Below are 27,404 nucleotides of genomic sequence, written 5' to 3' on the forward strand. Positions count from 1 at the left end.
GAGCTACAAACTCTATTTGTTTCTGCTTTAAATTGATTTGCATGCATTCTTTCCTTTTAATTCTCCAGAGACTTCTGCATGTTTTTAATAAGGACTTTCTTTTTGAAAGACACAGGAATAAAATCTGTGTGTGTAATGCATGCTTGTATACGTATGTATGCAACTCTGCATGCACGTAAACTGTAAGCACAATAGGCAATTTTGGCAAATCCAAGAGATACATATTACAAAGATCTATTTTATTTAACTCCTGGTATGCACAAGTCAACTTTTGAAGCCTAAATAGATCTTGTGCCCTTTCACTAATTAAATTTTGTTATAAATTCACCTGGGCTGTATTTTTGTAATATCTCCATTTGAATGAGTGTGATTTAGTGTCTGGGTGGAATGGTTTTTCCTCCTGAAATGTTAATTAGATGGAGAACATGTTATGCTTTGGAAAAGCTGCATTGCAAACCCATAGATAAACAGATTGATTTAATTTTAATCTGCTTTCATGGTGATGCATAATGATAACTGGTTTCTGTCTCACAGGGCTGAAAACCACAGACCTTAATAAGAGTTTGTGGGTATATTATACAGCTTTAAATAGCTTATGTTGTGCTAGACCGCTCTCCATAAATTATTCTAACTCCATCAGTATCTCAGGGACTCCCGATTCTCTTCTGCTGTGGATTTTCAATCAGTGAAACTATTAGTGTAATCTGAAGAAACTTCGAGGCATCTTCTCTGAAAACAACTGACAACACTGGTTTGTACATGAAGTATTCAGTGGGGAAAACAAAACAAAAAAAGGCTTACAGAAGCCAGCTCTGTACATTAAATCCTGGCATCCAAATCCTACCTTTTATAAGCCATGCCAAAATTGATTATGAAACTAAAAGCCAGACATTCAGATGGGTAGTATGAAGTGTCTTGCTACATGACCTAATTTTTGCGATACTTTATTCCTGTTGCACTGAGAAAGCTGCAATTTTGTTTAGTCAGTTCTAAAACAGTTTGTTTAAATGAGCCCTTCTCAGATACAGTTCCTTCCATTGAAAGAATTTCAGCTATGAAGGCTTGCTTCTGATAGGGAAAACATTTTTTTTTTTTTTGAATGGTCTTTATTTCTTCAGGGATTCATGATGGATACAAATCCAGAAAGCCTTTGTACGCTTGGTTTTCATCCACTCACTGCAAATAACCCTTAAGTGTAACAGAAACAGGCTGAGTTCTACCTGTTTTCTCAATGACAGACACATTTTATTTTTGACTGATGTTCAAAGAGATGAATCACTTTCAGGCTCAAATTCTGTCCTATATTAGCTTCAGCCATAAAAAGCAATGAAACTGCAGAGGGAGGCAAAAGAAGAGTATGGCCTTAAAATGTATAAATTTAGCATCACCCTAATGTTGTACATAAAATTAGAAGTGGAAAAGCTGGGAATACAAATTCCAACCATTCCTTTTTGCACCATGTGAGCAGTTAATTTGATCAGCTCTGTTTATATAATAAATGTGTCCAGGTCAGTCTTTAGAAGTCAATAGGCAAAAAAGGCTTTTGTAAGAGGAAGTGACTGGGACATTTGTGCTAAAAGTGTTTACTCAGATTCCTCATTTGGTACAAGACCCCCCACAGTAACACAAGTTCCAGCACTGACTGAGGTGGAAGAAGTGGTGGTGTCTGATACCAAGAAGCTCTAATCTGTTGAGGAATTCTCAAACAGGTGGACAATCTGCCCTAAGTATGGATTTTCAGGAAGACTGGAAAGACAAAAGGCCTGCTGTCCACTGAATTACCTCTGATTTTTTCTTTCACTAGGAAGTTTGGCTCCATGCGTCCAAAATTAAGAAGTCTGTCCTGAAGTAAAGGCAGAAAATTTGTTGCTGTTTTGTATTGCTATCTGATGTTTCAGTACATTTAAATACGATTCTTTGAGCACAGAGAGCTGCAGGTGCACTACATGCACTGTAAGGTAAAAAATGGGTCACTGCCACATAAGCATCCCAGGATTCCCAGGAAGACAGCATAAGCTGTATTTTTGCCCTTCATTCAAGGTGATCTCCTGAACCTGTTGAGAGAGTAACCAAAATTTAAAAAAAAGGCAATAATCTGAAGGATGATGGTGGGCAGTAAAACACATTCCTTTTTCCATGCTTGAAAAGAGAACAGAACTGGTCCTGGGTTTGCTTAGTAGAATCAAACCTCTGGGAGGGGAGGAGGTTGTTTGCAGGAGGTGAAACATCAGGATGCAAATGTCAGATTGAAGTGTTCTGGTATCAAAATGGTCTCATTATGCAACATGCAGCAACAGTATGACCTCAGATACTGCAGAGGATGACTGCATTTAATGTAGAGTGTTAGCTTTTGAGGCAGTGATCATTCTGCTGTTACTGACTTGCCAGCAAGAGACAGCTACCTGGGAATTCTTTGAATAGATCTACAGCTTAGTGATGCCAAAACTGCTGTCAAGATTCTAGATCCCGTGGTAACATCTAGTCCCATACTACCTTTTTCTCAAGCTATGACATTTAATTCAGGTCATCAGAAAGACCTTGATGAGGTCTGTCAGCTCACGGTTAGAGACTGGAAGATGGCTGGTTTAGTTCTTCAGCCTCTTCAAAGCTACCATCAGTGGAGCTTCAGGAAATACAGACTAGGTATTTCCACCCCCAGCAGCAGTAATTTGTTACTGGATCAAGAGGTGATGCTACTAGGAAGAACCTGCATGAAGAGCAACCCGTGGCATAGCCATCAGCAAAAATGGGCTCTGGGCAATGACATATGTTGGGTATTTACAGCTTAGGACTGTGAATATTTTCAGGGTTTCTGCAGGCAGTATTTTGCTGCTGTCTTAGATCAGTGCATTAGACTTTCCAGTGAGTAGAAATGGACCCGCTTTCTTTGTCTTATGATGTGAAGAGCTATGGTCAGGTCCCTTTTCACTCACATTTTGCTTGTCTTTGGTTTGAAAGGGACTGCTGGGGGGAAAAGCCTCTCCTGCATGTGTTACTGCTGTCCAAAGTTGGTGAATATTAGTAAAGCAAAGACTGCCCTCCTGTACAGCTAAACACTGCTTTTTGTCTCTCTTCGTTGCTGGGTTAAGTTTAGGGCAGGAGAAAGCACTAAAAATAAACAGAAATAGAAACCCCCTCAAGTTATTTCTGAAGTGCTTTGGGGGAGATATGGTGACAAGGCAAATTCATAGCCCACTGCAATGTCTGTTAGGTGCCTGGAAGCTCTCAAAAATGTACCCCTCTGCACACAGTTTATCTGCCATCTTCTAGTTGCCACTGGTAACAAGATGATAACCACTGGTAGCACCTGTGTTAACAGCCTCCCTTTTCTTTTTATTCCATTGATGTTGCAAGTAGCTCACTTTCTCAGAAGGAGCATGAAAGGTTCCCACAGATCTTTGCCCTGAGCACTCACAGTAATAAAAAACTAGATTCAATGTCATGGGTCTGAAACATCTTTATTTAGAGCTCTTTAGGGGTTAGAGTCCCTGTTTATTTGCACCTTGTTTTGGAATGGAGAGATGTGTGATATTTGTATGCTGCATGCAGGACATTGTCAGAAGTAAAATGTGGCGGGGGGAGTCCTGCCTGTGGCAGAGTATTTGCGGCTTCTGCGAGCGCCTTGTCTTTGATCTCTTGCACCTCTCGAGGGTGAATTTGCGTGTGTGCTCTCTCTTTCCCTTCCCTGTGGTGCTTCAAACCAGACACTTTGTTGACATTGTACCATGGCACTTAGCAGCACACGTGCTGTAATGCTGTTATTTTTCACTAGCCAGCTGTTCCACTTTATACAACACTTAAGTAACAATTTCACAGCCATTACCAGCCTGCAGTAACGACATGGGCTGAAAGCTAAGCGCTAACTGGTTGTAAACTGCAAAAACTGGGAGATGCTAAAACAGACACTTTGATAAATGAGAGAGGACATTGCCTGCATTTTAATTGGTCGAGTTGAAGCCTCTTTTATCACTAGAGTAAACATAGTGTTTAGTGGGTCATGAGATAGAATTGGGAATCACTGTCTTTATGCACTTAGGAAATGTATTTCCTTGATTTGAGGTGTGATGTATTGATTCTGGGAGTTCCTTCTATGTTTTTTTCTTTCTCCCTTCCCTTGATTTGTACCCTGTCAGCACTGACGGGTTTTCAGGGATTGAGGACTCCCAAGGGCTTTGTTTGCTATGATTGATTTGGTGCAAGGGGTGAGCTACTTGTGAGTCTCGGTAACTGATGTGCTGCGCTGTGAGCAGCGATCCAGAGGTAAGTAACTGCTTGTAGAAATACCTATGAAGGAGTTTAGTTGGATAGACTCCTTCTTTGAGAAAAAAGAAAAAAACAAACAAACAAAAAAACCCACAACAACCAACCCCAAACCAACCACAATTGAAATATTTGATAAGTCCTTTCTTGCCTCCTCTTTTCCAAAGTAGAATCTGGGCCGAAGTGAAATGATGGGCACAAAATACTTGAACAAATTTACTTGCTGCTTCCCAGCCACAGTGTTTTAAGCAAATGTACAATCTGTTGTACTTAGACTGTTAAATGTGAGCAAATATATGAAAAAGCTTTGTCATATGCCTTTTTGCATATTGCAGTTGGGAAATCTTAGTAGGCTGAACTGTGGCTGAACCAAGAGGCTGTCTCATGAGTGCTCTCAAGAGCCAGCTGAAGGGTTGAAGACCCAGCTTGCCCTGTGACAGCCAGGCAATTCAATAAAGCAGATTTGCAAGAAAGTAATTGAGCCCTGACAGCAGTCATAGTGTTTTCACCTCAGGTATCTTCAGTTTTATCTGTTGACAAATAACACACCTTCCGTTATTATTAACCCTGTTTCATCCAGGTCATTCTTTGGTAATTGCAAAGTGCTACTGCCACTGTAAATTGGGTGAATAAAATTCTGCAATTCCCCAGCAGTGGCAAACACAGCGTCGAGACATAGTAGAGGAAAAAGCATTTCCTGGGATCATGGAATGGAAGTTTTTCTGCTAATTATAGAAGTATATTTAACTGTTCCTTCAAAAAGAGTTCCTAACCTGTAATTCTGTAGAAAACAGCAACCTTGTGTTACTGTTTTCAGTAAAATTATGGGTTTGGGGTTTTTAATAGATGACTAAATTAGACCTTATCAAAAATTCTTCTAAGAAATCCTGATCCATAGACTGCAATTACCCCAAGGAGTGTACACAAGGATCTACATTTGTTTTGAAACATCAGAAATCAGTGCAGGATGGCAGTTTATCATTGGATAAAGTGAATGTCAGGGATAAACAAAACCAGCTTGTCTTACTGTTTTTGTGTCCATTTTTCTGGTTTACCTTGTCACTTTGGCATTTAAAGGAATTCAGACATAAAATAAGAGGATACTATCAGTTATGTGTCCATGTTTGTACACTTATTTTAATCTGTTTTTTTAATGCTTTTTAAAATATAAGTGAGAAATTTCCTCAATTTTAAGTGTGTAGCTGGTTACTTAGCAGTACTGAGACCCTGCACAGCCTTCTCAATTGCAGTAAAGCTGTTGCACATGTGCCAGCAGAGCAGGGTAGACTATGCTATGGTCTAAGGCTGCTTTTTTCTTGATTCCCTACCAGTTTTGTTAATAAAACATATAAAAATGTGTAGTCAATACAACCTGTTGTGTGTTTTTAAGTAGTAATTGTAACATAGTAATTGCTCTTAACCTCCAGTCGTGGGAAAATGGTTGCTTTTATTGTAAGGCTACCATTTGTTTGGGTTTCCAGGACACGTACCTCCCCTGTCTCCAGAATCTTGTCCAGGAGAATTCAAGGGCTTAATATCTTTTTCTGGGACTTCCAAATGCCTCGCAGCAGGATCAGTGTTCCTGCACGTATCCCAGGGAGGCTCCATGACATGTAGAAATCCTAGACATACTCATTGGCATGTGTTGAGTGTGGGGGCAGCAGTCGGTTACTGATCAAATACACTGTGTGCTACGCCTGCGTTTATTATACCTACATGGCAAACCTGCGGGGCCAACCTTACAGCACAAGCTCAAGGCATATGTGGCTTTGTGTAATGAAACCAGCCACTGACTCACACCCTGGCCAGCAGTCTCTGGCTGTGAGCGATTCACTTGCTGTCTTGTGCTAGAGCGAAGCACAGGGAGTTGGCTCCATCCAGACAGTTGCCTTTTCAAATACATAAGCTTAGCTAGGTGGCCCAAATCCCACACTGGCACCTTCTCATCTGCTGCGATCAACTACTGGAGAGACAGTGACCCCATTAGAGAGCTAAAAGGGTGGGTGTGAGTTTCTTAATCACAGCCAGTTTAACTTGGAAAGATCTGAGCCACCCTCATTTCCCTGTGAAGTGGGAATCATTTTTCTATCATTGGATTTAGTTGACACCCAGCAGTTTTCCTTTCTTGAGGTGGAACAGAAAGGCGGGACCAGATGCTGGTCACTAGAAATAGCTAAAGACATATGCTGAGAAATGTTTCATCCAGATTGTCTGGCCTTTTTCTGTCTCCCTCTTTCTCTAAGATGCCAGGAATGCAGTTTAATTTCCACTCTTCTTTGACCATTGATCTCTTGTCCTGAGGGATGTATGTGGTCTAGGAGCAGTAACTGCACCTGCTTAAAATACATTTTGTGAAATTAGCATAGAAGAAGTTGAGCATAGAAGAAATTGGCAGCCTTCATGTATTAATTCTTCCAGATGTGCTAAGGAAATTACAGCCACTGCTACTGAGTTAGTGGCAGAAGAAATGAGATATAACCCTTTTTGTCCAAGACAGTTGAAAGAATCCTTTTGCTTTTCATTTGGAAAACATCTGTGTGGATGTTGTCCTTCAAAGATTTCCCAAGTAATTTTATGCGGAGGCAGAGCTGATAGTGCTTGTTTTACTGATATTAGCATCTCTGCATGGCAGCAGCTGTTTATACAAAAAATCACATACCTTTTTGATTTTTTGCCTAGAATTGAGAACTTGCCATATCACTGAATGGATTTTGTGTATGAGAGTTTAAGCAAATATAATTAAACTGTCATTTCCTGACAGCTCACATATGTGGCTGTTTGACCACAATGGACTTTTTGTTTTTGTAAACACATTCAGAAACCAAAAGTTAACAACAACCAGAAACTCCTAATTCAGTAATTTTGCCAGCGTTCTATACCTGGATTATATGTGTAGTTATATAGTGGACTAACTCAGTAGTGCCTTAAGATGCATATTTAGATGTTTAGTTAAAGAAAGGAAGAGAAAGAATTAAGGAATGTAACACCTGCTAAAAGGAAATAAAACAGATATTTAAAAAAAAAATATATACATATATATAGTTCGTCTTCTCCACTGGTTATTCAAAACCAGAAGTATTATGCTAACACATGAGAACCAGAAAGTACTTCTCAGTAGGAGCCAGTCCAGTTGTCATGGCTGTAACATTTGGTCACACAGCTTTTCCTACCGTTTAATCTCATACGTAGAAACAGACTTCCAAAGAAACCAGTCACTTTTGGGAAAAAAAAAAAAAATTTCTAAGTATTTTTAGGATCAGAGCTGATAGAACAGTTAAACCCAACAGAATGAAGAAATGTGGACTCAGATGATGAAAATTGAAGCAAAGATATGAAATGTCATCTTTGAGTAATCCAGGCAGGAGGGAGAAGAAAAGGTAGATTTTACCTGTAATATGAGACCGAGCAATGCCTCCTATTTCCAGATATAAGCCCCAGCAACAACCTGACTTCTTTTGCAACAAAAATGATATTTTCCTCTCCAATACAATAACTTCTAGTCAAGAGAGAGCCTTAACGTGCTCAGTGGTGCCCACAGCGTGGATAATGGAAGAGCAGGAGTGAGGAGCATGCTCCAGAATATATCTACTCTGCAATTTAGCTATGACTAAAGCTGTAATTACCATTAGTTCAATAAGATTTCTATCTTGATATAATTTCTTCAAAATGTGGAATTCTTAATTAATTCTCTCATCTCTTTTCCTTGTAATAATGTCGAACTCTAATAGAGTGGTAGCATTTTCTGTGGGGCGGTAATGAGAAAATAATGAAGAAATAAGTAACAGATCAAGCTGACATTTTTGTATCTAATCGGTGAAATATCCTCTTATTCCTCCTAGGGCGAAGGTGAAGAAAGGTGTGAACATTTTCAGTGTAAGAGCCAGCAGCCCATACTTATGGGACATCAGAGAGAGCATGGATTATACAGGGAAATACGCACCAGCTGTTATTGTTTGCCAGAGGAAATCTGCTGCCTCTGAGAACAGGTAGGTCATTTCCAGAAGTCTATCTTTTAATAACTGATGGTTGTATTTCCTTTTCAAAGCATTTTGCCATTATTTTAATAAGTTTTATTATAGTGCATGATGAAAATGCTTTTGGAAAAGCTGTAGCTGTCTTTGTTTCGTAGTGTGTTGATAATTCTACCATATACGCTTTAAACAAAATGGTATACAATCCTAATACTCAAAGGAAGTTAAAACTTGTTTTCACAGAGTATTTAGAAGAACATGTTTCATATCTTAGCATTTGGTTGTGACTAGTTTAATCTCTTCAAATTATTTGCTGCCAAGCATTACAGCAGGGGGTAATTATAGGACTGTTGTGGTGGTGTTTTCTGGTTTGTTTTTTTATTTTCGCTTGGATTTTTTTCTTGGGTTGTTGTTTATTTGCTTGTTTACTCCTGGTATCAAACTCACATTTTTGTTGGTGAGATTTATATGAATTTTTAGTCTGCAGAAGGGAATAGATTTTTCCATTTTCCATTTCGATTATGCAACAACTTAGATAGGACACTGACCTGTCTTAAACAGGCTTCATCTGACAGGTGGCTGTTCCTTTTCTACTTGCAACTGATTGCTTTAATGAATGCAATTTTATATCATTTCCTGCCTCTTGTTCATTGTTTCTGGAACTGTATGTTAAATGCATATTTATAAGGATCTGACTACCTGTGTATGTATTGTGTTTGGCATTGCTGTTAGAAAACTTACCATGGAAGTCTTTCCAGGACATGGAAATTCTGTGCTGTGACTTACTTCTGAAATTTTACAAAATCTTACAGGCTTTGGGGATTTATTATGTGATTTAGATTTTTTAAATAAATACCCTCTGAGCCTAATAACTAGAAAGTTTCATGTCTTTGCAATCTGGGTATATGAAAAAAAGAGGAAGGGAAGAATTTCCCTTCATAATCATGACATAAATCACATTCTCCTTACTATAACTCAGATTCTACACAATTTCTCTGCTATAGTATCCTGAATTTTCTCATCTAAACTGTATATTGTCTCATACCTGACTGAATTTTATTGGTCAAAGAAGCAATGTGTATATATGCCAAGGTCAGAGCTTCCTGCTGTCTAGCACAATCTGTCAGACAGATTCTTTAAAATCCAAGTTCAAAGCTATTTGAAGACAGTGTGAATATTTTCACTGACTGAAATGGGCATTGGATCAAAATCAAAGATTATTTCAATGATGAGTTTTCCATCACATTTTATCTTGTTGGATCCACACACTGCATTTGCCTGATTCCTCTTCCTCATCAGGAAAATATAATGCAACCTCATGGGTGAACTGGAGCTTGGCAACTTATTTCCCTTCACTGTTCATCATTCAGTGGCAAGCCTTCAAAATGACCCCTTGTACACAAAAAAATAAATTATGTCACCTTTCATGCAGTGGTTGTGGATTCTGTGTACTTTCACATGCTGAGTATAAGCATTGCTTCATGTTTATTAAAAGAAATGTGAGCTCATATACGTATTAGATTTTACTGGAAAGAAAATCAAGTGAAGACAAGGTATATGTGTAACTCTCATATAACTTCTGGTTTGACTTACTCCATCTGAGTTCCCAGTAGAGATTTTGTGGGTTTCTCACTTTTGAGAACTTCTTCCTTGTTATTTGTAAATAAATATAGAATATTTGCAATGTATTATTCATATCTGGTTTGCTATTCATTTTAATAAGTAAGATCAATCATTATATGGGGAAAGACTGTGTGCCCAATATTTTTTGGGAAACAATTTTTTCCTTATCTAAACATGTTTGATGTCACTAGATATGCACAATAGGTAACAGCTAAATATTGATGTCTCTTACCAAATTGTTTGCCTCCATAGTTCATTTAGAAATTTGACAAACTGTGTTTGGATATTGTTTAATTAGTTTTAAAAATCAGAGATCTGATCACATGAATGCAAAGGTGGCAATGTTAATTAACTAAAGATTCAATGCTTTTGTGTTTAAGATAGTTTTACATGGATCAGAAAGTAGTGTTAATAAAGCTAACTTACTGTAACAGGTGTAATTTCATGGATTAAGGAGGCACTTGTGCAAGTGGCAAATTTAACCAAGATGCCTGAGCATTTCTTTATTGAAGTTTGAAATATATCAGTCATTTTATTTGGAGAGGTTTTGGCACCAAAAGGTTATCGTAACAGGATTAACATATAAATATTATCACAGCCAGCGGGGTGTTTTAGAATGAATATTAACAGCAAATATTATGAGTCTGTATGAGAATAACTAATTAAGCCCATCTGTCAAATATGATTTGAAGTTCTCAGTGCCTTGCTTATTATGGGCTTGCGACAGTGTTCCAGATTAATGGTGAAGTAATTACAAAGTTCTCCCCAAGTCTTCTGATTTTATTCTCAGGCAATAATAATTTTGTAACACTCTAAATCCTGACCCATGAGATTATTAGATGGGTTTACTACTTGTAGCATCTGTACAGTACTTCTGTTCTTCTCTGTGAAGCATCTATCTTCCATCCCTCTATTGTCATGTAGATGACCAAAAAACCGAATAGAAAATGGTGTGATGGGAATTAACTAGTGGCTCAGAAATGTGACTTGGGAAACACTTAAACACTGATTGAATCAGGGCGATACATCCTTATATGTGCCATCCTTTCCTTATTTCCTTTGGAAGTTGGCTGACCTTGACCTTTCTTTTTCTTAATTCCTCATGTAATGAGATGAACAGAATAGAAAGATGAGATTATACAAGTACTGCATTTTCAGAATGTTTTCTTGGGTTAGTACTGTTTCTCATTGTACATGAAATTAAGCATCTCTGCCATGATAGTGACGGTTGAGAAGACTAGCCAAAAGTGGAAGATCTGGATTCCTGTCTGTTTTTCTCCTGTATTTCATGTTGGACTGGAAGCATGCCAGGTTGGATAGGTTTGGAAAATTATTGAGTGGCTAAAGATGCAGATTTATTGGATTTTCCTTGTCTGCAAAAAATGATTGATAGGCCTTTCCTCTATCCATAGCTGCTGTGGAGACATTAAGCAAGATGTTCTGATATGATACTAATGGGTGTCATGATCCTCTTAAAATATTTTATTCATGTTTAAATTTTTGGGTACAAATGTTTGTTGTTCCACTAGAGAGAATACATTATTGTTCTCAGTGCTTATGGCAGGAATGAGGCCATTGATCCAAGCAAGTGCAAAATAATTGTAGACAAATCTTGGCCATCTTCAAATAGAACCTTAATGTCTGGATGTAACTGTTTACTGCCTTATCTCCAAATGTATTTGAACTATATCATGGATAAGCTTTGCTCAGCAAATTCCTTTTCCCTATGCTTGTTGTTGGAAATGTTACAAAGACAGCATTTCTTTTGATACTTTTCTGCTTGCACTTTTGGGTTACAGTTCTATAGCATTGAAGGAGTTATTGGTTTATGCTGCCTGAAACCAGGTGCTGGTCCCACTATTAGAGAAACTTATTTTCCTTTTGAACAAGTGACTGAATCTGTGATAATATTGACACAGCGAGAGACAATAACAGTATTTTCTGGGCTATATCCCTCATTTGTTCCTGCGTGTCTCGTTTTCTCATGATACTGTATTTAAATGCTTAATTTTCTTAACACTTTTATAATTCAAGAAATTAACTCGATATTAGATAATAACAGGGGACAGGAAAACATATGGCAGCATTGCCTTTGATTTTCCTACACAATACTTTCTTTTTATTGTGTTTATACCATTATCCTTAGTGCCCTATATTTCTCATTTTCAAATCTAGTTATTTAACATTTAGTTTTCATGTTGTAGCAGCAGTGAGCTATTGCCTCATTCTCTTACTTGTGGCATCTGCCAGTACATTTGATAGACTCTCTAGAGTGCTGTAATCCTAAAATGCTTCTGATGCAACAAGAGCAACAAATTTGACATAAATAACAGCCTAATAGCCACAATAATTACATTATTTCTCTTGCTGGTGTTCATCAAAATGCTTCATAAAAATAGTTTTATGTTTTAGATCCCCATTAATTTTTTTCCTTGCTATTCATTTGCTCACATGACTTTATCAACTAGAGGTATATTATTGCTTGGAAAGAACATTTTCTACTCAATGGAATTACAAGAAAGATGCATGGTGTAGCAAAAATAATTTCCAGTGTATTTTGTCCCATCACATCATATGTGAATCACATGAGCTTCAGTTTATCATGATGGAACAAAAGCAAGGAAATGCAGTAGAAATCATACATGCTTTCAGATGAGATATATTCAAGTATGATATTAAAAAGCTGGATATGCAGAGTGGGCGAAGAGTTGGGCTAGGCTGTATGTTTGGGTATCTTTATGGCAACTCAAGAGATTATTTGTTTTTTTTCTTCAAAAGAGAAAACAATATTCGGGGGCGGGCGGGGCGGCACGGCGCGGATGGAAGGGAGAAGGGAGATATCTTTTGTATGGTTCCAAGATTACTTTCTGAAAAAAATTATTCAGCGCTAAAAAACTGCCTATTCACTCAGCATCATTGATGCTGATATAATACGTTAAGATATGTATTATTGGGCAGATATGTTAATTTGATTCTGAAATACCAGAGTTTAACTCCATTTATACTTCCGAGACACATGGGTAATGATCAGTATTTATCCTGGTAGCTTTAGAGTTTCATCTGTGCACCGTTTGGGTTTTTCTTTTACCTTCCTGTGTTATTTGAAACCTCTATGCTTCTAAGAGATTATATGTTGTGATGATGTGAAAGTACTAAACATCTCCAAAGTCATGTTTACATTCCACTGTTTGAAAGCGATTAGCCAGAAACTTCTATTTCACATTTCTCATTTTAATACTTAAATGTGCCCTCTGAGAGGGAACCCTTTGAGATGTTGAGGCAAAATAAATTTGTATGAACCAAGCCTCAGTGCATCATTCTTTTATGTGCTGACCCACTTCTTTCACTTTTAAAAAATAAAACCATTTTATTTATCAAGAAATGAAGAAACTCTCTTGAAATCATCCTACTCAATGCTAATATACTAGAAAAAAGGTTTATGGTTATCATCTTGAAGCAAACCAAAAGAAAAGAGATGAAATATTAGCCAACAGCTATTAGATAAAGGCATTATCAGCCAACTTTTTCACCTGTTTGTTTGAAAGAGACTCATTCATTTAAAAACAAAAAGATTGCAGGAAAGCACTTCAAAGGCATGTAGATAGTCTTCTGGCATCTTAGAGATGGACTCTGTTCCTATATCTCTAACACTTACAAGAAGGAGATACTACAGGGCAATTCAGCTGTCATTATGAAGAAGATTCCCTTTAATCTTAGATGAATTTTGGGGTTCTCCTTAGAGAGGAATGATATGCCTGTGTTCTTTTGTTTGTGAGCATAATGTTATTGGAAATGGGAAAAGTGACAATTAGCACTGAATTGCTGATGCTGTCTTTTGAAGCAGTTCAAAAAAAAAAAAAAAAATCTAATTCCCTCATTCAGGGTTTATCCTTTTGAAATACTAGTTACATAACGTTTACCATCTCTTAATGGCTTGCACTTGATCATATGCAGAGCTACATCATTGCTACATGCATATCATCCTAAGGAAAGTGTAAAGATGAAGTACCCCTAAAATGTAACTTGACATGACTTCACAGTTCGCAACAGGACTGAATAGGCAGGAAACTAAGGGAGATTATCATAGTGCCTGTACCTTTTTATACTGCTATGGTATCCCTCCTCCATCACCTGTAGGAATTTTTGTGCTGAATGGGAGAGAGTTGGACACCACCCCTTAGAAGGGTACATGATAAGCACAGAGATAGTGTAACGGCTTTTATTCTACTTTGTGGACAAGTGGAATGAATAAAAAATATGCCAAAAAGTGTTAGAGCAGAGGCAGGATGTACTGCAGGACAGCTGATTGTTGCTTTATATGCAGGGTGAAAAATATCCTTTAAAATAGTGCTTCATGTTTCCAGAATATGTTGATATGTTGACTGTTTTCTCCTGATCTTTACCACTCCTGCCCTATTTAAAAATAACTGAAAAGAGTAATTGAAGCTTTAGTTACGTAGCCACTTTGATCTGGTACATACTGCACCCTTGACTTCTAGATGTTGCCGTGCGGTCAAAAGGGATCAGGGACAGAGGGCCACCTTTTCCAGTGGCAACCCAGAGTCTGCAGATTTTCTAGGACTTGAATTCTTGAAGCAGAGAGTTGGGATCACTGTCACAGTTAATGCCAGCTCACTACACACCCCAGGGAGAACTGGAGTTATCAACTGTCTGCTCTCATTGCGTGTGTGGGAATAATGATAAAAATTATGAGAAAATACAATAAACTGATAAAGATGTCATGTTAATTTGAGAGGGTTTTGCACCGTGTCTAATTTGTCTTAGAAACTGTGGTCATTTTCTAGCACATTATTATACTTGGCTCTGGTTTTGTGACAGTCTATCCCAGGTGAAAAATAAGTCCAATGAATAATTAGACAGGAGTGACTGCAGACTGGTGTCCTAATGGCCCACTAGCCAGTGGCCATTCACTGACTGTCCACCACCTTCAGTATAGATGCCTCATCCAGCTCTTCTGTCCATTCCAGGCTGTCTACCTCTGTATATCCAGAAACCCTGCAAAGAAATTCTGTATCATCTACAATGTTACAGCAGAAGACAACCTGAGAAAGTGTTTCTTAATTTGAGTTGGACCAGTTCCATGTTTCACATATGCTAGCATCAGGATAACCTCTCCCAACTCATTTCAACTGTAACCCCAGGGTAGAGCTTTGAACAGAAGGAATTTTGGCTGCAGGAAGGGTGCTTGTAAGGAGGGATGAATTTAATTTCCTGTCCTAGCTCATCTGAAAGCAGGGGGTTTTTATCCCCTTTGTATCTTTGGATTGCATTTTATTGATTTTTATTTTACATACAAAAGTAATCATGGAAAGCAAGGCTCCAATAACTACTGCATATGTGAGGTTCCTTGATGATACCAAAATTGAATATATAACAGGTACTCAGTATTCCCTTGATCATGAGCTTAGCTAGGAATTCGAGAAAAGGTGTGCTATCTTCATCAACAGTTATTGTTGATAGCTCAAAAGGTGGAGGTTCGTTGAATGAACCTGAGAAGCCCTGGGAGAAATTCTGATGATTCCCATGCTCACATAGCTAGAGACTATGTTATACTGCTTACATGGGAGAAGGCAGAGTTACATTTCTGTCATTTCAAGAAGTTCTCAACACATAAAGTTGACTATGATGTGCTGGTAATTAGGCTTGTTTTCTTTGATATATAGTACCTTCTAGAAAATGAGGTTCTATAGCACAATGATCAGCATGACTTTGTTAAAATGCCTGGAGTTGTCTAGAGGGAGTCTTCTGAAAACACTGTAATTGTTCAGATTAAATGATCTGCCTCTGTAAAATCTGCAAACAATAAATAAAGTTAGGTGTTTAATCCCCTTTTGTTGAGAGTTCTTGGCATGCAGAACTGTGAATCATAATTCGAAGGAAACAGTCTAAGCTGAAGTAATTTGCTTACAGAAGTCAGTTACAGAGAGGGCAGATCATTCACAGATACATTGGCTTTTTTCTCCTCTCTTCTCTCTTTCTCCTTGGGTGATATGCAGGTGTTTTATGGGTATTTCTGCCATCTCCCTTGTAGAGGAGATGCCCTTCTTTCTGTATTGTGTTGAAGTAGCTAAAGGACATTTCCAACAGTCTGGGTAGCCTCATGCATATTTAGTGTCTTTATTTTTACCCTGGTGTTATCCAGTGTGATAAATATCATTTTAAACTTGAGGAGGAATGATTTCCCTTAAGAACCTTAAGGATTCATCATCATCATGTTTGCTCTGTGTTTGTGGTACTTAGCACTGCAGTCCTGAAAACTTTAGTAGCCCCAAGGCTCAAAATAACAATTCCGGTGGGAGAAAAACAGTTTGCTACCTATTACAAAAGAGAAAGCAAGTGAGTAATCTCCTGTCTATTAAAAATCTAATATTAAATGCAAAAGTGTGTCTTGTGAAAGTATCTCTAATGGTGCTGTTGATTTCCTTTTCCTTGGAGGAAATCATGTAAGAAGTAATACTAATTACTGAGAGAGTTGGAAAGTGAGTGAATGGCTTAAAATGTGAGCTGAGGCTGAAAATATGCCTGTTGCTGTTGAGGCATGGGAATTCCCATTTTTTGCATGAAAAAAGTTATTAAATCTACCTATCACATATAAGTCAAAATACAGCAAAGTGTGGATCAGAAGGTTAATAGAATTATGTAATATAATCTAGCATCCGTATAAATTGTAAAACTAATCCTAAGAAAATTCCAACTGCAAGTATAAGGCTGAAGTTCTGTGGGCATTTGAGTTATTTTATGGGTTCAGCTCATAATGTATAGATTTATTGATGGAATGAGCAACCTAGTATTGCAATATTAAAGATCTATGGGCAGTTTATATGAACTGATGATGCAGATTTAACTCATCCTCTAATTATTTCACCTTGGTCACCTCTTTGCCTTTTAGCCACCTCTAATGGGGTAAGATAGGACTGCTGTCCTAGCCTGACAGAGGCGCAGAGAGAATGTGGGCTAAACTTTAATGACAGTTCTGACACTAATACACAACATCACCTATTAGGGTTTATATAAGTACATGCAGTGAAATGGGGTTACATAGCTAGGCTTAGGAGGAGCTCCATATAAGTCGATACACTGAGCAGGAAGCTGCACTGAGCTAATGGCTAAGACAGAATCACAGAATTTCAGGTTGGAAAAGACCCTTGGGATCATCAAGTCCAACCATCAGCCCTACTCTACAAAGTTCTCCCCTACACCATATCCCCCAGCATCTCATCCAAAATGCAGACAATACAGAAGTCAGTGGTGCTTTGCTTTATTACCCCCTCTAACCGCACAAGCCTTAATAACTTGCCCTGGGTCGTATGGGAAGTGTGACAGAGCAGGAGTTAAATGGAGATCTTCTCCTCATGTGTCAGCTAGTCCCTTGAGAGTCAACTTGCACCAAAGTCTGCTTTCTTTTATTCTAGACAGGAAAAACCTTCCCTCCCAGGAGTTTGTATAGAGTTCTCTGGAGCTGGTAGTGTGTCTTAGACTTATTTTTGCAGTGTTTCTATTGACTTCCATACCAAAAGAAGAAATTGGGCTTTGTTAGGATGGTAGGCTGCCTTGTCCTTGCGGACATTGATTCCACCATACATTCACACACACATATGTAAAAATCAGCAAAAGGAAACTGAGGTGTAAAATTCCATAGGCAGAGCTGTCTGTGTGATCATGGGATATTCTGGGTTACATGAAAGGAGTGCGTAATGTGATTCATTCCTCCCCCTGCATGGTAATCTGCAACAACAAGCAGTACTTCCACCTCTACCAACACACTCCATCTTCTGCAAATGTTTTCCAGCCTAAGGTGTAATCTGGAGTATAAATTTTTAATGTTATATAGAGCTGTTTCAATGTCTGATACACTTTCAATTTGTAGCTCTGTTAAAGTCTCAATCTTTCAATTTGAAATCCATCCTCATTGTGTAAGTTTATGAATCATGTGTTTTATGTATGATAGTTTGACACAAACTGTGCATAGGAATGCATAGAAAAGATGTTACATAAGAAGTTAGACAAAACTACATTTTGGATTGTGTAGGAGTGGGGAACCAGACTATATCATCTATGGCAAATAAGGGAGCCAGGAAGACTGGCTTGTTGCAAGAATCTTTGGAAAAGTACAGGAATCATTACCGGGTACATTTCTGTTTGTTACTTGGGAACCCTGGGAGCTTTTCCATGCAGGAAGAATAAATATGATTTCATACTTTTACCGTGTAAAGGTACACTTTAAAATTTGAGTAACTGACAGCTCTGCTGTTTTGATACGAGACCAGCCTAGGCTGGTCATGATGCAAAGTCAAGATCCACTAGTGCATGTAGCCATCTGATAAAGAGCCTGTCCACCACTTTTTCTGCGCTCCTGTCGAAGACACAAAGAAGATGAAGGGATCAGTTGGCTGTGATGTCTCTGTGGTTGAAATCCATTGTGAGGGTGGTAGCTGAGGGACTGCCTGCACTTATGTAAATGCATTAATATTATTTTTAGTTTCAGGGATTACCTGAAGCTAATATTCAAATGTGCAATTAGTTGAATGGATGACTGCTATCTCCATCCTTTCTTGACATAAATTTTTCTCTGGCGTATTACAAGAACACATGCCTGCCTTTTCCTCAGCTTTAGCTAAAATACTTGTAGAATACCTTCGATGTTGACAAGATATTATCTTTTTTTAAAGTCTTTATTCACTGGAAGCTTTCCTAAATCCTAGTTTTGTGAACTTCAGCATGCCGCCTGTGGAACAGGATAGCTATTCAATTTATACTGCTGAAAGTGACTACATTACTTTCATCTTCTGTTTCTTACACTGCCTTTCTAAATCAACTGTAAAATCAATCCCAAAGCATCTGTTTCTGATATTTATATCATTCCCATTTCAGCTGTACCTTAATGCACCAGTGTCTCTGTAGGTTTGTTTATAGCGGCATTGGCAAGTGCAGATGTGCTCTTATCCCATATTAATGATGAAGGCCATCATACTGAGAGACCAAGAAATACAGGTCTGTGTGGCACAGAGTAGTGCCATGTGGAGATAAATAGGCCAGCTTCACTGCGTCACTGCCACATGTTCATTCAGCAAGCCATGGTCACAGAACAAGAAGCATCTTAGAAAATCAGACTGTATCGTGTCATACATGGTATATCACTGTGAGCTCAGAATGTAAAGTGCTGAGTGGAACTTCTTTGTTTTCAGTTTATTTGAATCTTACATTTAATCTTATACTAGAAAGAAAATAATTAGCTTGAATAATTTTCAATCCAATTAATCTATTCCTAAGTGGCAAATATTGTACCTTGAAACAGATCGATTATGAAGTGTTTCCTCTGAGATGCATTTTCCTGTTAATTGTTGAAGCAATTAATTTTCTTACAGGCACATGCAGATCTTTGTGTGAAGCAGTTAAGGCAAGGAAAGCAAAAGGCATAGAAGAGAATAGAAGATGACTATAATAATATCACAGAACTAATAAATATAATGTATGTACACCGTATTATATATGTTGTACATACATTATGCGTTTGTCAATATCCGTAACAGAGAAGCTTTCAAAAGTTGCAGAAATTAGGACATCTTAGAATTAATCTTTCATGCATATTCATTAAAAACAGTCTTACTTACATGAACACATGGTACTTTTTCCATAGGATTATGGGCAGAGAAGAATTTGGCAGACAAACTCTGACAAGTCTCTATGTGATGTGTTTTTCAAAATAACGTCTTTCCCCCACCTCCCCCCTGAGACTTACAGTTTGGAAAAATGTGGGCAGATTTTTATAGGGAAAATGATTTGCAAAATCCGAAGTTTATCCAAATATCCAAATGATATGTCCCTTGACAATTTCTGAGTGCTCACTTGAAAGCATAAGAAACATCATAATGTCCTCCTATTTTTTACATGTTTGTTTCCAATTCTAAACATATTTTAATATTAGCAGACAATGCTGTTGTCCTAAACTCTACTGCATGTGGCTAAATGGCTACAACTTTAACTTGGTCTTCCACAAAAGTTTCAATCTAGTCACACTACTGTCTGAGTAGCTTCATTTTTGGCAAGGTTGTCAGCTACCCAGTGGAGGACTGTGCAACAAACAATTTTGAATAGTCTTAATTGTTTTTGTAGCTATCAAACCCACAAATAATATATTCCTATACTGTCACTGACAATTCTGCTGTAGAGATAGACGTACACGCTCAGTGCATAATACTGTCTATTTTGCAATTCTTTTTCAGCTCTAATAGATTGAATCAGGTTTGATTTTATGCACATTCAATACCAAGAACTTGGTGGAAGAGAGGCGTTGAGGAGTATTCTACGTTTGTTTTATATATTTTAGTGAGATAAATCCCTGACTTAGTCCTTAAAAGTATCAAAGAGAATTACAATGTCTTGATGAAAAATTACTATCTATTCAAAAATCAAGACTTTGTTCTCATAAACAACATGAAAATAAATCTTATTTGCAGTGGCTCTAAGCAGCAAGTGATCAAGGATTTAGCTGTCTCTAGTGCATGGGGATAAATGCAGTTTCAGAAATGTAGCCCTCCGATCAAGTCTTTGAGATGATGGGAATCAGAAATTGCTTTGTAAAAGCAGTGGCTTTTGCTCGTTACTTTAGGATTCTAGTTTTGGCGCTCTCATTATGATTATGTAACTTTCTAGTAAAATATCTCCTGTTCAGGGGTTTAAGGGATTAATTTTATTTATGAAAAGAAATGCTGCTTCTGCTTCTTGTATAAACCACAAATAAAGATTTTACTCTACAATTGTAATCACAGCTTGTAAACACATTGAGACAGTCCTAATGAACTGCTAATGATAATCCAGATGCTTCCATCAAAAACACAGAAATTATAGAAGATTAAGTTATAAAAGAATACACAATTATCAGACAGGTGAAAACAACTCTTGGGTAGGGGAATTATTTACTGACAAGCACAATCCTCTGTATATAGATCTGCTGGCCAGCTGGGGTGAAAGATGATGCTCTGGTCCCCCTTTCATTTGAGAGACTGAGAATTTTTCCATAACAAGAAAATACAATAAATGGAACTTTTGAAAGTGGAGAAGGAAGAATTGTGCTAGGAGCAGAGTAAAGAAAACACATATTTAGATGAAGACTAAGAGAAAAAGCAATATGTGTATTATAAAGATCCTTACTATGCAAACACAGGAAGGGCTAAATTATATTGCTTGATTTGCAACCCTAACATTCTTCCAATGTAGTTTTAATAAATGCATTTGTTTTTCTATATTGCCAGTTAGATTAGCCTGTAAATCCTGCTAAAAATTCTGGTAGTAACAGTTGAAATGCTTTATCAATGGATGTTAACACTGCGTTGCTTGGTCAGGTTGCCTAGTTCTGTAGCATTGGAGCTTTGCATCTGCTTTTCCCGCACTGTAGGAGTCTTCCTTCTAGCTGAGGTGACAAAAAGAGGGATTCCTGGAACTAAGGCAGAGATGTGTTCACTCACCTGTGAGCAGAGCAAAATTGTGTGTGTTTGAGCCTTTGTTTGGTTCTCTCTTTCTATGTTTGCCTTTCTGCAGTGCTGAGTCAGAGATGGGACGTTATTAGGGCAAATGTGTACTGGGCACTAACAAAGCACTGCCAAAACACTGCCAAAGAGCGAAATCAGGTGGTAGGCTAGTGGGAAGGAAGGGAAGGATGCTTTCCTGATAGCACAGGAGAGAGTTAATGCTGATGCGGACGGGTGACACGTTCAGTACCACAGCATGCATGAACCTCATGGCCAAGCTGTGAGGCACTAATCTTCCAGTGAAAGCAGATAGGCTGTTAAGACCTGCCTGCTGCCTTCCTCTAAAATCAGGGCAATTACCAACTACAGTGTGCGGTGCTGTAGGGAAGGTTAACCAGAGCTATTTTAAACAGTCATCTCCCAAGTAACAAGCAATCTGAAGATTGTTGTTTAAACATCTGGCTGCAGGGCAACATTCCTAAATACCATTTTTCATGGCAAATTCTAAGTCACTCAGATGCTATGGTTTTAAGAAGCAAAAATCTGTACGTAACTCCATCAGAAAAGTAACATTTTTGGTCTCTGAGTGTGCAGAACTCTCCTGTTCTAAAATTAGAAAGTCAATTTGTCTGTTAAGCCAGGGGAACAAGAAGCTCTAACATGCCCTCCGAAATTAGCAATGAAACAAGCTGTATTGAACTCATCTATAGCTTTACACCTTCAGGGCAGTGGCAAGAACCAAGATAGACAATATTTCTCTAGGCTGTCACAGTTATTTTACAAGAAGAAAAGAAGGAGGGGGAGGGGAGAGTTGCTTTGGTCTGATCTCTAAATGAAATAACCAGCTGAACTTTTAAAATCATCCAGAAGATTAAAGGACACTTCAAACAGTCTACTGTGTCAAGTTTCAATTTATTCTGCTGAATACCTCTTCCTTAATTGTCACAAAACTAAGACATTGAAGTTAACAAAGTCATGTGCTCTGTTAAAAGGTGCTGTCACTTTAGAGGAAGGTGTTAACTGGAGAAAAGGAATGCAGAGCGAGGTCTTTCATGTAGTACAGACCTAGAAAAAAGAATTAAGACAATAATTTAGTGCTTTTGATTTTCTATGGATAGTACTTGGGAAGGATTTAACATTATTGTAGGTATGCAAGAATCTGTATCTTTTTTGTTATAGTAGAAGTGAGTGTCATTGCAAAGGGTTGCTCTGAGAGGTATTAAGTAGATGTGAAGGCACTGACCATAAGCAGCTTGAATTCTCACAGCCTTCAACAAAACTTGAGCCTAGAGATGTGAGGATTTGGAAAACTCCAGAAATTTCCAAGGAAAAACTGTGATGTAGTTGCAAAGAAGTGCACACAACTTTTGCTGCCTTTTTCCCCCCAAAGGCCTGGGTAGAAATTTGAAAAGAAATTAGTACAGCTGCATATCAAGCCTTAAGAATTATTTCCGTGACTAATAAATAATTCCAGTTAAGTTACATATATGTATGCATTATTAGGGGATTACAATTTCAATATATTGTAGATTAAATTCACCTGAAATTTGTGCTGTGCTAACCACATCTTAATGAATATGCATAAAAGATGTCGTTAATTTTTCAAGCTTTTTTCTCCTAAAATACAAGATTTTTTTTAAAGCTACATTAGGTCTTAATTTACATACTATTTCTGCACTCTGTGGATATTACTTTCTTTTTTGTTTATACATCAACAGTATTCATGCTTTCTATTTTTAACATTATAATATTCCTCCTATTTTAGAAAGATGTCAACAGGCAAATATACATATATTGAAGTACCGTAGCATGCTGTGCAGATTCATCGCTAATAATAGGTGTATGATTTTTTTTCAAAGTAAAGAATTTATGCTTATTTAGGTCATAAATACAGCTAGCAGTACTATGCATGTGCTAACTCAAGAATACATTTTTTATTTTTAATGAAGTAAATAAAGCAAGTAACTAGAGCTAGGTCAATTCTTGCTGAATTTCATTGTTTTTTCTTTGGGGAAAAAGGGGGATTTTAGTCAGGTTTTCTAAGGAAATGAACCTTATGCTACCATGCTGCCTCTGCATGCATGTTTCAAATTTGACAATAGCATAGCTGAGTCAAAGATGGCTATATTCTTATATGTTTCATGAAAATATTCAGGCAGTAGAGGAAAAAGACATTAGAGAGTCCACAGGCAGCTGAATTCTTATCAATAGCCAATTTACAGAAAAATCTTCAATAAGAGCTTGTACTTTCTTGGACATGAGAGCCAATCAACCATGAGACATAGCTCTATAGGAAACTAGCTTTTACTTGCTCCATCCTCATGGAGCTTCTTCTTTTTCAAGCTTATGTAATTTCCAGAAAATCTTGCCTCTGTAGTGCAGACCTGGCTTCAGTGCATACTGATTGATGGTGTATTGTAATGTTGAAAGGGGCCTTTGTCAAAAATAAGGTAGGCTGGATTTGGAGTTCAGTAAAGGTTTCACTTTGATGTATCCTAAAAGGAGAAAGGGGGAATTATCAGCGTAAAATGCTGTACGAGTCTAACCAAAATGTTAATGGTGTGAAGCTAGAAAACTAGAGTTGGGCTCTTGGGTAGAAACTACAGTGTAGCTTTTGTATTTGTGTGAGTGTAGCCTATGACATAGAATAATAGTAATTACATTTGTGTTTTACTTTAAGCGCTCCCAACTCTTCCAGGCTTTTTATCACCAGGATCCCTTCCTGAGCTAAGTAACCTCTGCTGGAATGCAAGCAGTCCTGGGGAATTGTGCAGCCACGTTGTCTTTCCCAAGCACAGCTGAGAAGGCTGGAGACAAGGAACTGGGTGGATGAACCGTCATGGAAGTGACCACCAGAGGCCCGTGGGAGCTCAGGGAGGCACGTGCCCTGGGAGCTGCTACAGTGTGTGGTACAGGGGGTCCAGAGATTCACTGTGTTGTGGCAGGCTCCACACAGACACAGCGAACTGTAGCCCCTCTTCTGAGGAATTGTGTTTTAGCTGAAACCTGTGACCACAGGCCTGTGGTGCCAGGCAGTGAGATACTCCATTCAGGATGTGGAACTAGGAAAAAGGTAAAAACCATGGCTCTGGAAGCCAGATGTAAAAATTCCCTTTCACCGGAATGCAAGGGAGACATTTCTACTGCTCTTGGCTCTCCTGTTCGGAGCCAGTACAGGTTTGTTTGGCGGGCTGTGCTCTCCACTAGACCTGGGCTATATTCTCCAGTATACGAGAACATGAATGCTATAGTCCAATGTTCCCAACTCCAAGGACTGAATCTACCTGGCTGCTTAACAAGGAGCTACAGCTGCATCCTGATCTGAATAACATCTTCACTATGCTGTGCAGCTGCCCTTTTTATCCTCTCTTCATTTTACCATGAATTTAGACTTACTTATAAATGCATGTCTCCTTGTAGCGCACTCAAAGCTGAGAGCTGGCAAAGCATGATTCTATATAATCATACTGTGAAAGGACCCAGGCCCAGTCAAAGCATGTTGCTTTAAAGACAGCCACTGGCCTTAGCTGAAATGGGCCAAAGCCCATGTGCTGGGGTCACTCCAGAGACCCCTGGATCAAGAGGTTCGGGGCAGAGGAGTTGTTTGGGGTTAGGACAAGCAGTGGTAACTACCAACACCTGTTCCTCTAAGGTGGGGAAGTTTCTTGCCTGCACCTCCAACCAGGAAGTTTGTTTGTTCCTCCCTCAGTTTCTCAGCAGGATGTAAAGTACAGCTGAATCAGAGCATGAAAGCAAGTGATATATCTGGAGTTTGAGAAGCACGGGGTTTGTTAAATGCCTGTTGGGTATAACAGCTGCACTTGATTCTGCCTTACAGCAGGGAAAGGACTAGATAAGGCAGAATGAGCCCTTCAGAGGTTACTATTTTCTGAACCCCACAATTCCACCTGAACTGTGATGAATGTAACAGTGTTGACTTTGAAGAGCACACAAAGATTAGCTGTGACATGGAGGCACACCTTACTACCTCTCTTTGACTCCAAAATCTAAACTATAAATTTTCTCAAGAGGAAAATGTCTTAGTAGGGAAAATGGAAGTTGAATCTTCAAGGTTAAAAAGTTCTGTCTCACCTTTCACATTATTGCTCAGAATTATTTTGAAAGTTAATAAACCACATGCATTCACCTCATACCGCTATTTCCCTCCCCAAACAAATTGCTTTTATTGTCAAAACTACAAATTTAGGCATTGTGATCAATACCATCATTTTATGAGCTGCCAGTAAAGGGACTTGAAGATGCAACTTTGCTTGATTGTTTAGGAATAAAGATTGATCAGCCCTGTTGCTTCTTCTGTATAGATCCTCGGTTGATTCACATACAGTATACAAAGCAAAGCACTATCACCTCATCCCTCTTCAAAATCACATAGTCAATAGCTTTTCCTCTGCACGTTTCTGCAAGCGCTTGAGAGTACAACCCCAATTAACATGTTAAGAAGGGCAGAGGAGGAAGAACATATTTTGGTGTTGGGGCCTTTCCTGATAGAAATATGTGATTTTAATTCCAAACTTTTCTTGGTTCATTTCACAAAAGGTATTGAGCCAAGACTGTTAGATTTTACTCTATCATGTTTTCTTTTATTGTTTTTTAAATTAAGACAAGAAAAAGAAGAGTGCAAGATGATAACAAAAGACTGCTGGGCCTGCAGCAACTGTTGAATCTTGCGAGGCATTTTGAGACAGCAGTCATTGTCATATGCTGTTCCTGTTGCACCAGTGAGAGAAAGCAGGTTGTTTTAAAGAAAAATGAAGTTCTTGTATATACTGTTGTCAGAGAGTTTGATGAACATAATTGTTTCCAATGGAAAAAAGGGGTATTGACTGAGCTATTTTCATTCTATATATTCAGTTACTAAATATAAGTATTGATGTATTTATAACACAGGTGACTTAACATGCATGATGCGGGTCAGACAGTGTCCACAACTCATTTAGAATTTAAGAAATTATATGCCTCAACTGCAGATTTGTAAGCAGGTAGGATAATCTTCCTATTCCTTGTCTGCCTTATTAAAACTGAGCTATTCAAGGCACACAAGTCTTATAATGTGATACTTGGATCTTCTAAGATAATGGATTGATTGGTCTTTGTAGGTGCTGCTCCCATCCAAAGAATAGCAATAATCATTTGGGGCTAGAAAGCATGTATGAATGTGTAGGTAGCTAAATAATAATACATGAGGAAAACTAGAATGTTTAGGAAAGAAAATGTCTGGTCAGATGTATAGGAGTAGTGCGGTGGACTGTAAAACAAGATGTACTGGCTAAGGGTAGAGGAAAGGGGCTCAAGCACTGAGCTTGGCTCTGCTGTGGGGCTGTGGTGTCAGAGTTCCGCTGAGCATTTAACAGCTGTGCCTACTGACGTGGGGAGCACTTTCTTCCCCCCGTGCTTTTCCTTCATGGCCTGACCTTACAGGGAGCTGGTTGAGGCATCTAACCTGCCAGAAACCAATGCCATAGAAATGTGTTAGCTCCCCAAAACGGCTTACTGAAAATCCCATGTGAGTGCCAGAAGGAGGGGAGGGGCTGCAGTAAGTAGTGAGGGTACTGAGAACACAGCGAGTCAGTGGGTATGGCCCTGCCAGCAGCAGCTGGAAGTTAGCAGCATCACGCTCGGCGTGACCTTAGACAAGTGATGATACATTCATGGCTTAGTTTTTTCACATATAAGCATGGGGATAACAACACTGTCTAGATCCAAAGACTGAGGTGATAATATTAAGCATTACATGCTTAGTGTATATAAAAGCTTTTGGAAACCTTGGATGGAAAGCTTATAAAAAACAAATATAGAGATTTAGTGGACATCATTCTGTAGCGAGTCTAACAGTCCTGCACTTAACTATTGGTTTTCACTGAATCTTTCTCTTAGGCATGTTAACTTCGCTTTTATAGTCTATCAGGAGGCACCGTATTTGGCTCTCCCTGTTCAAGGTTCACTGACCTATAATCCTGCTGAAATGGAGTGGAACGCCCATGAAAATTTCACTGCATTTGCACTCAAGTGGCATATGGCCATGGTGTTAATTAAAAAAAAA

The 27,404-nt window shown here is 38.4% G+C and overlaps 1 protein-coding gene across 2 annotated transcripts in view; it reads left to right on the top strand.

The window, feature by feature from the left end:
• Positions 1–27,404, top strand: part of TMEM132D (transmembrane protein 132D) — a 294,438-nt gene that overhangs the window by 100,732 nt on the left and 166,302 nt on the right. For both annotated transcript variants that reach the window (XR_012631298.1, XM_074887190.1), the window contains one exon: positions 8,100–8,246. Coding sequence is in view for 1 of the 2 variants with exons in the window: in XM_074887190.1 (XP_074743291.1) it covers positions 8,100–8,246 (147 nt within the window). In the remaining variant the exon portion in view is untranslated. The remainder of the gene's footprint in view (positions 1–8,099; positions 8,247–27,404) is intronic.

Source organism: Strix uralensis, chromosome 17 (assembly GCF_047716275.1).
Source record: "Strix uralensis isolate ZFMK-TIS-50842 chromosome 17, bStrUra1, whole genome shotgun sequence".
Classification (NCBI taxonomy): domain Eukaryota; kingdom Metazoa; phylum Chordata; class Aves; order Strigiformes; family Strigidae; genus Strix; species Strix uralensis.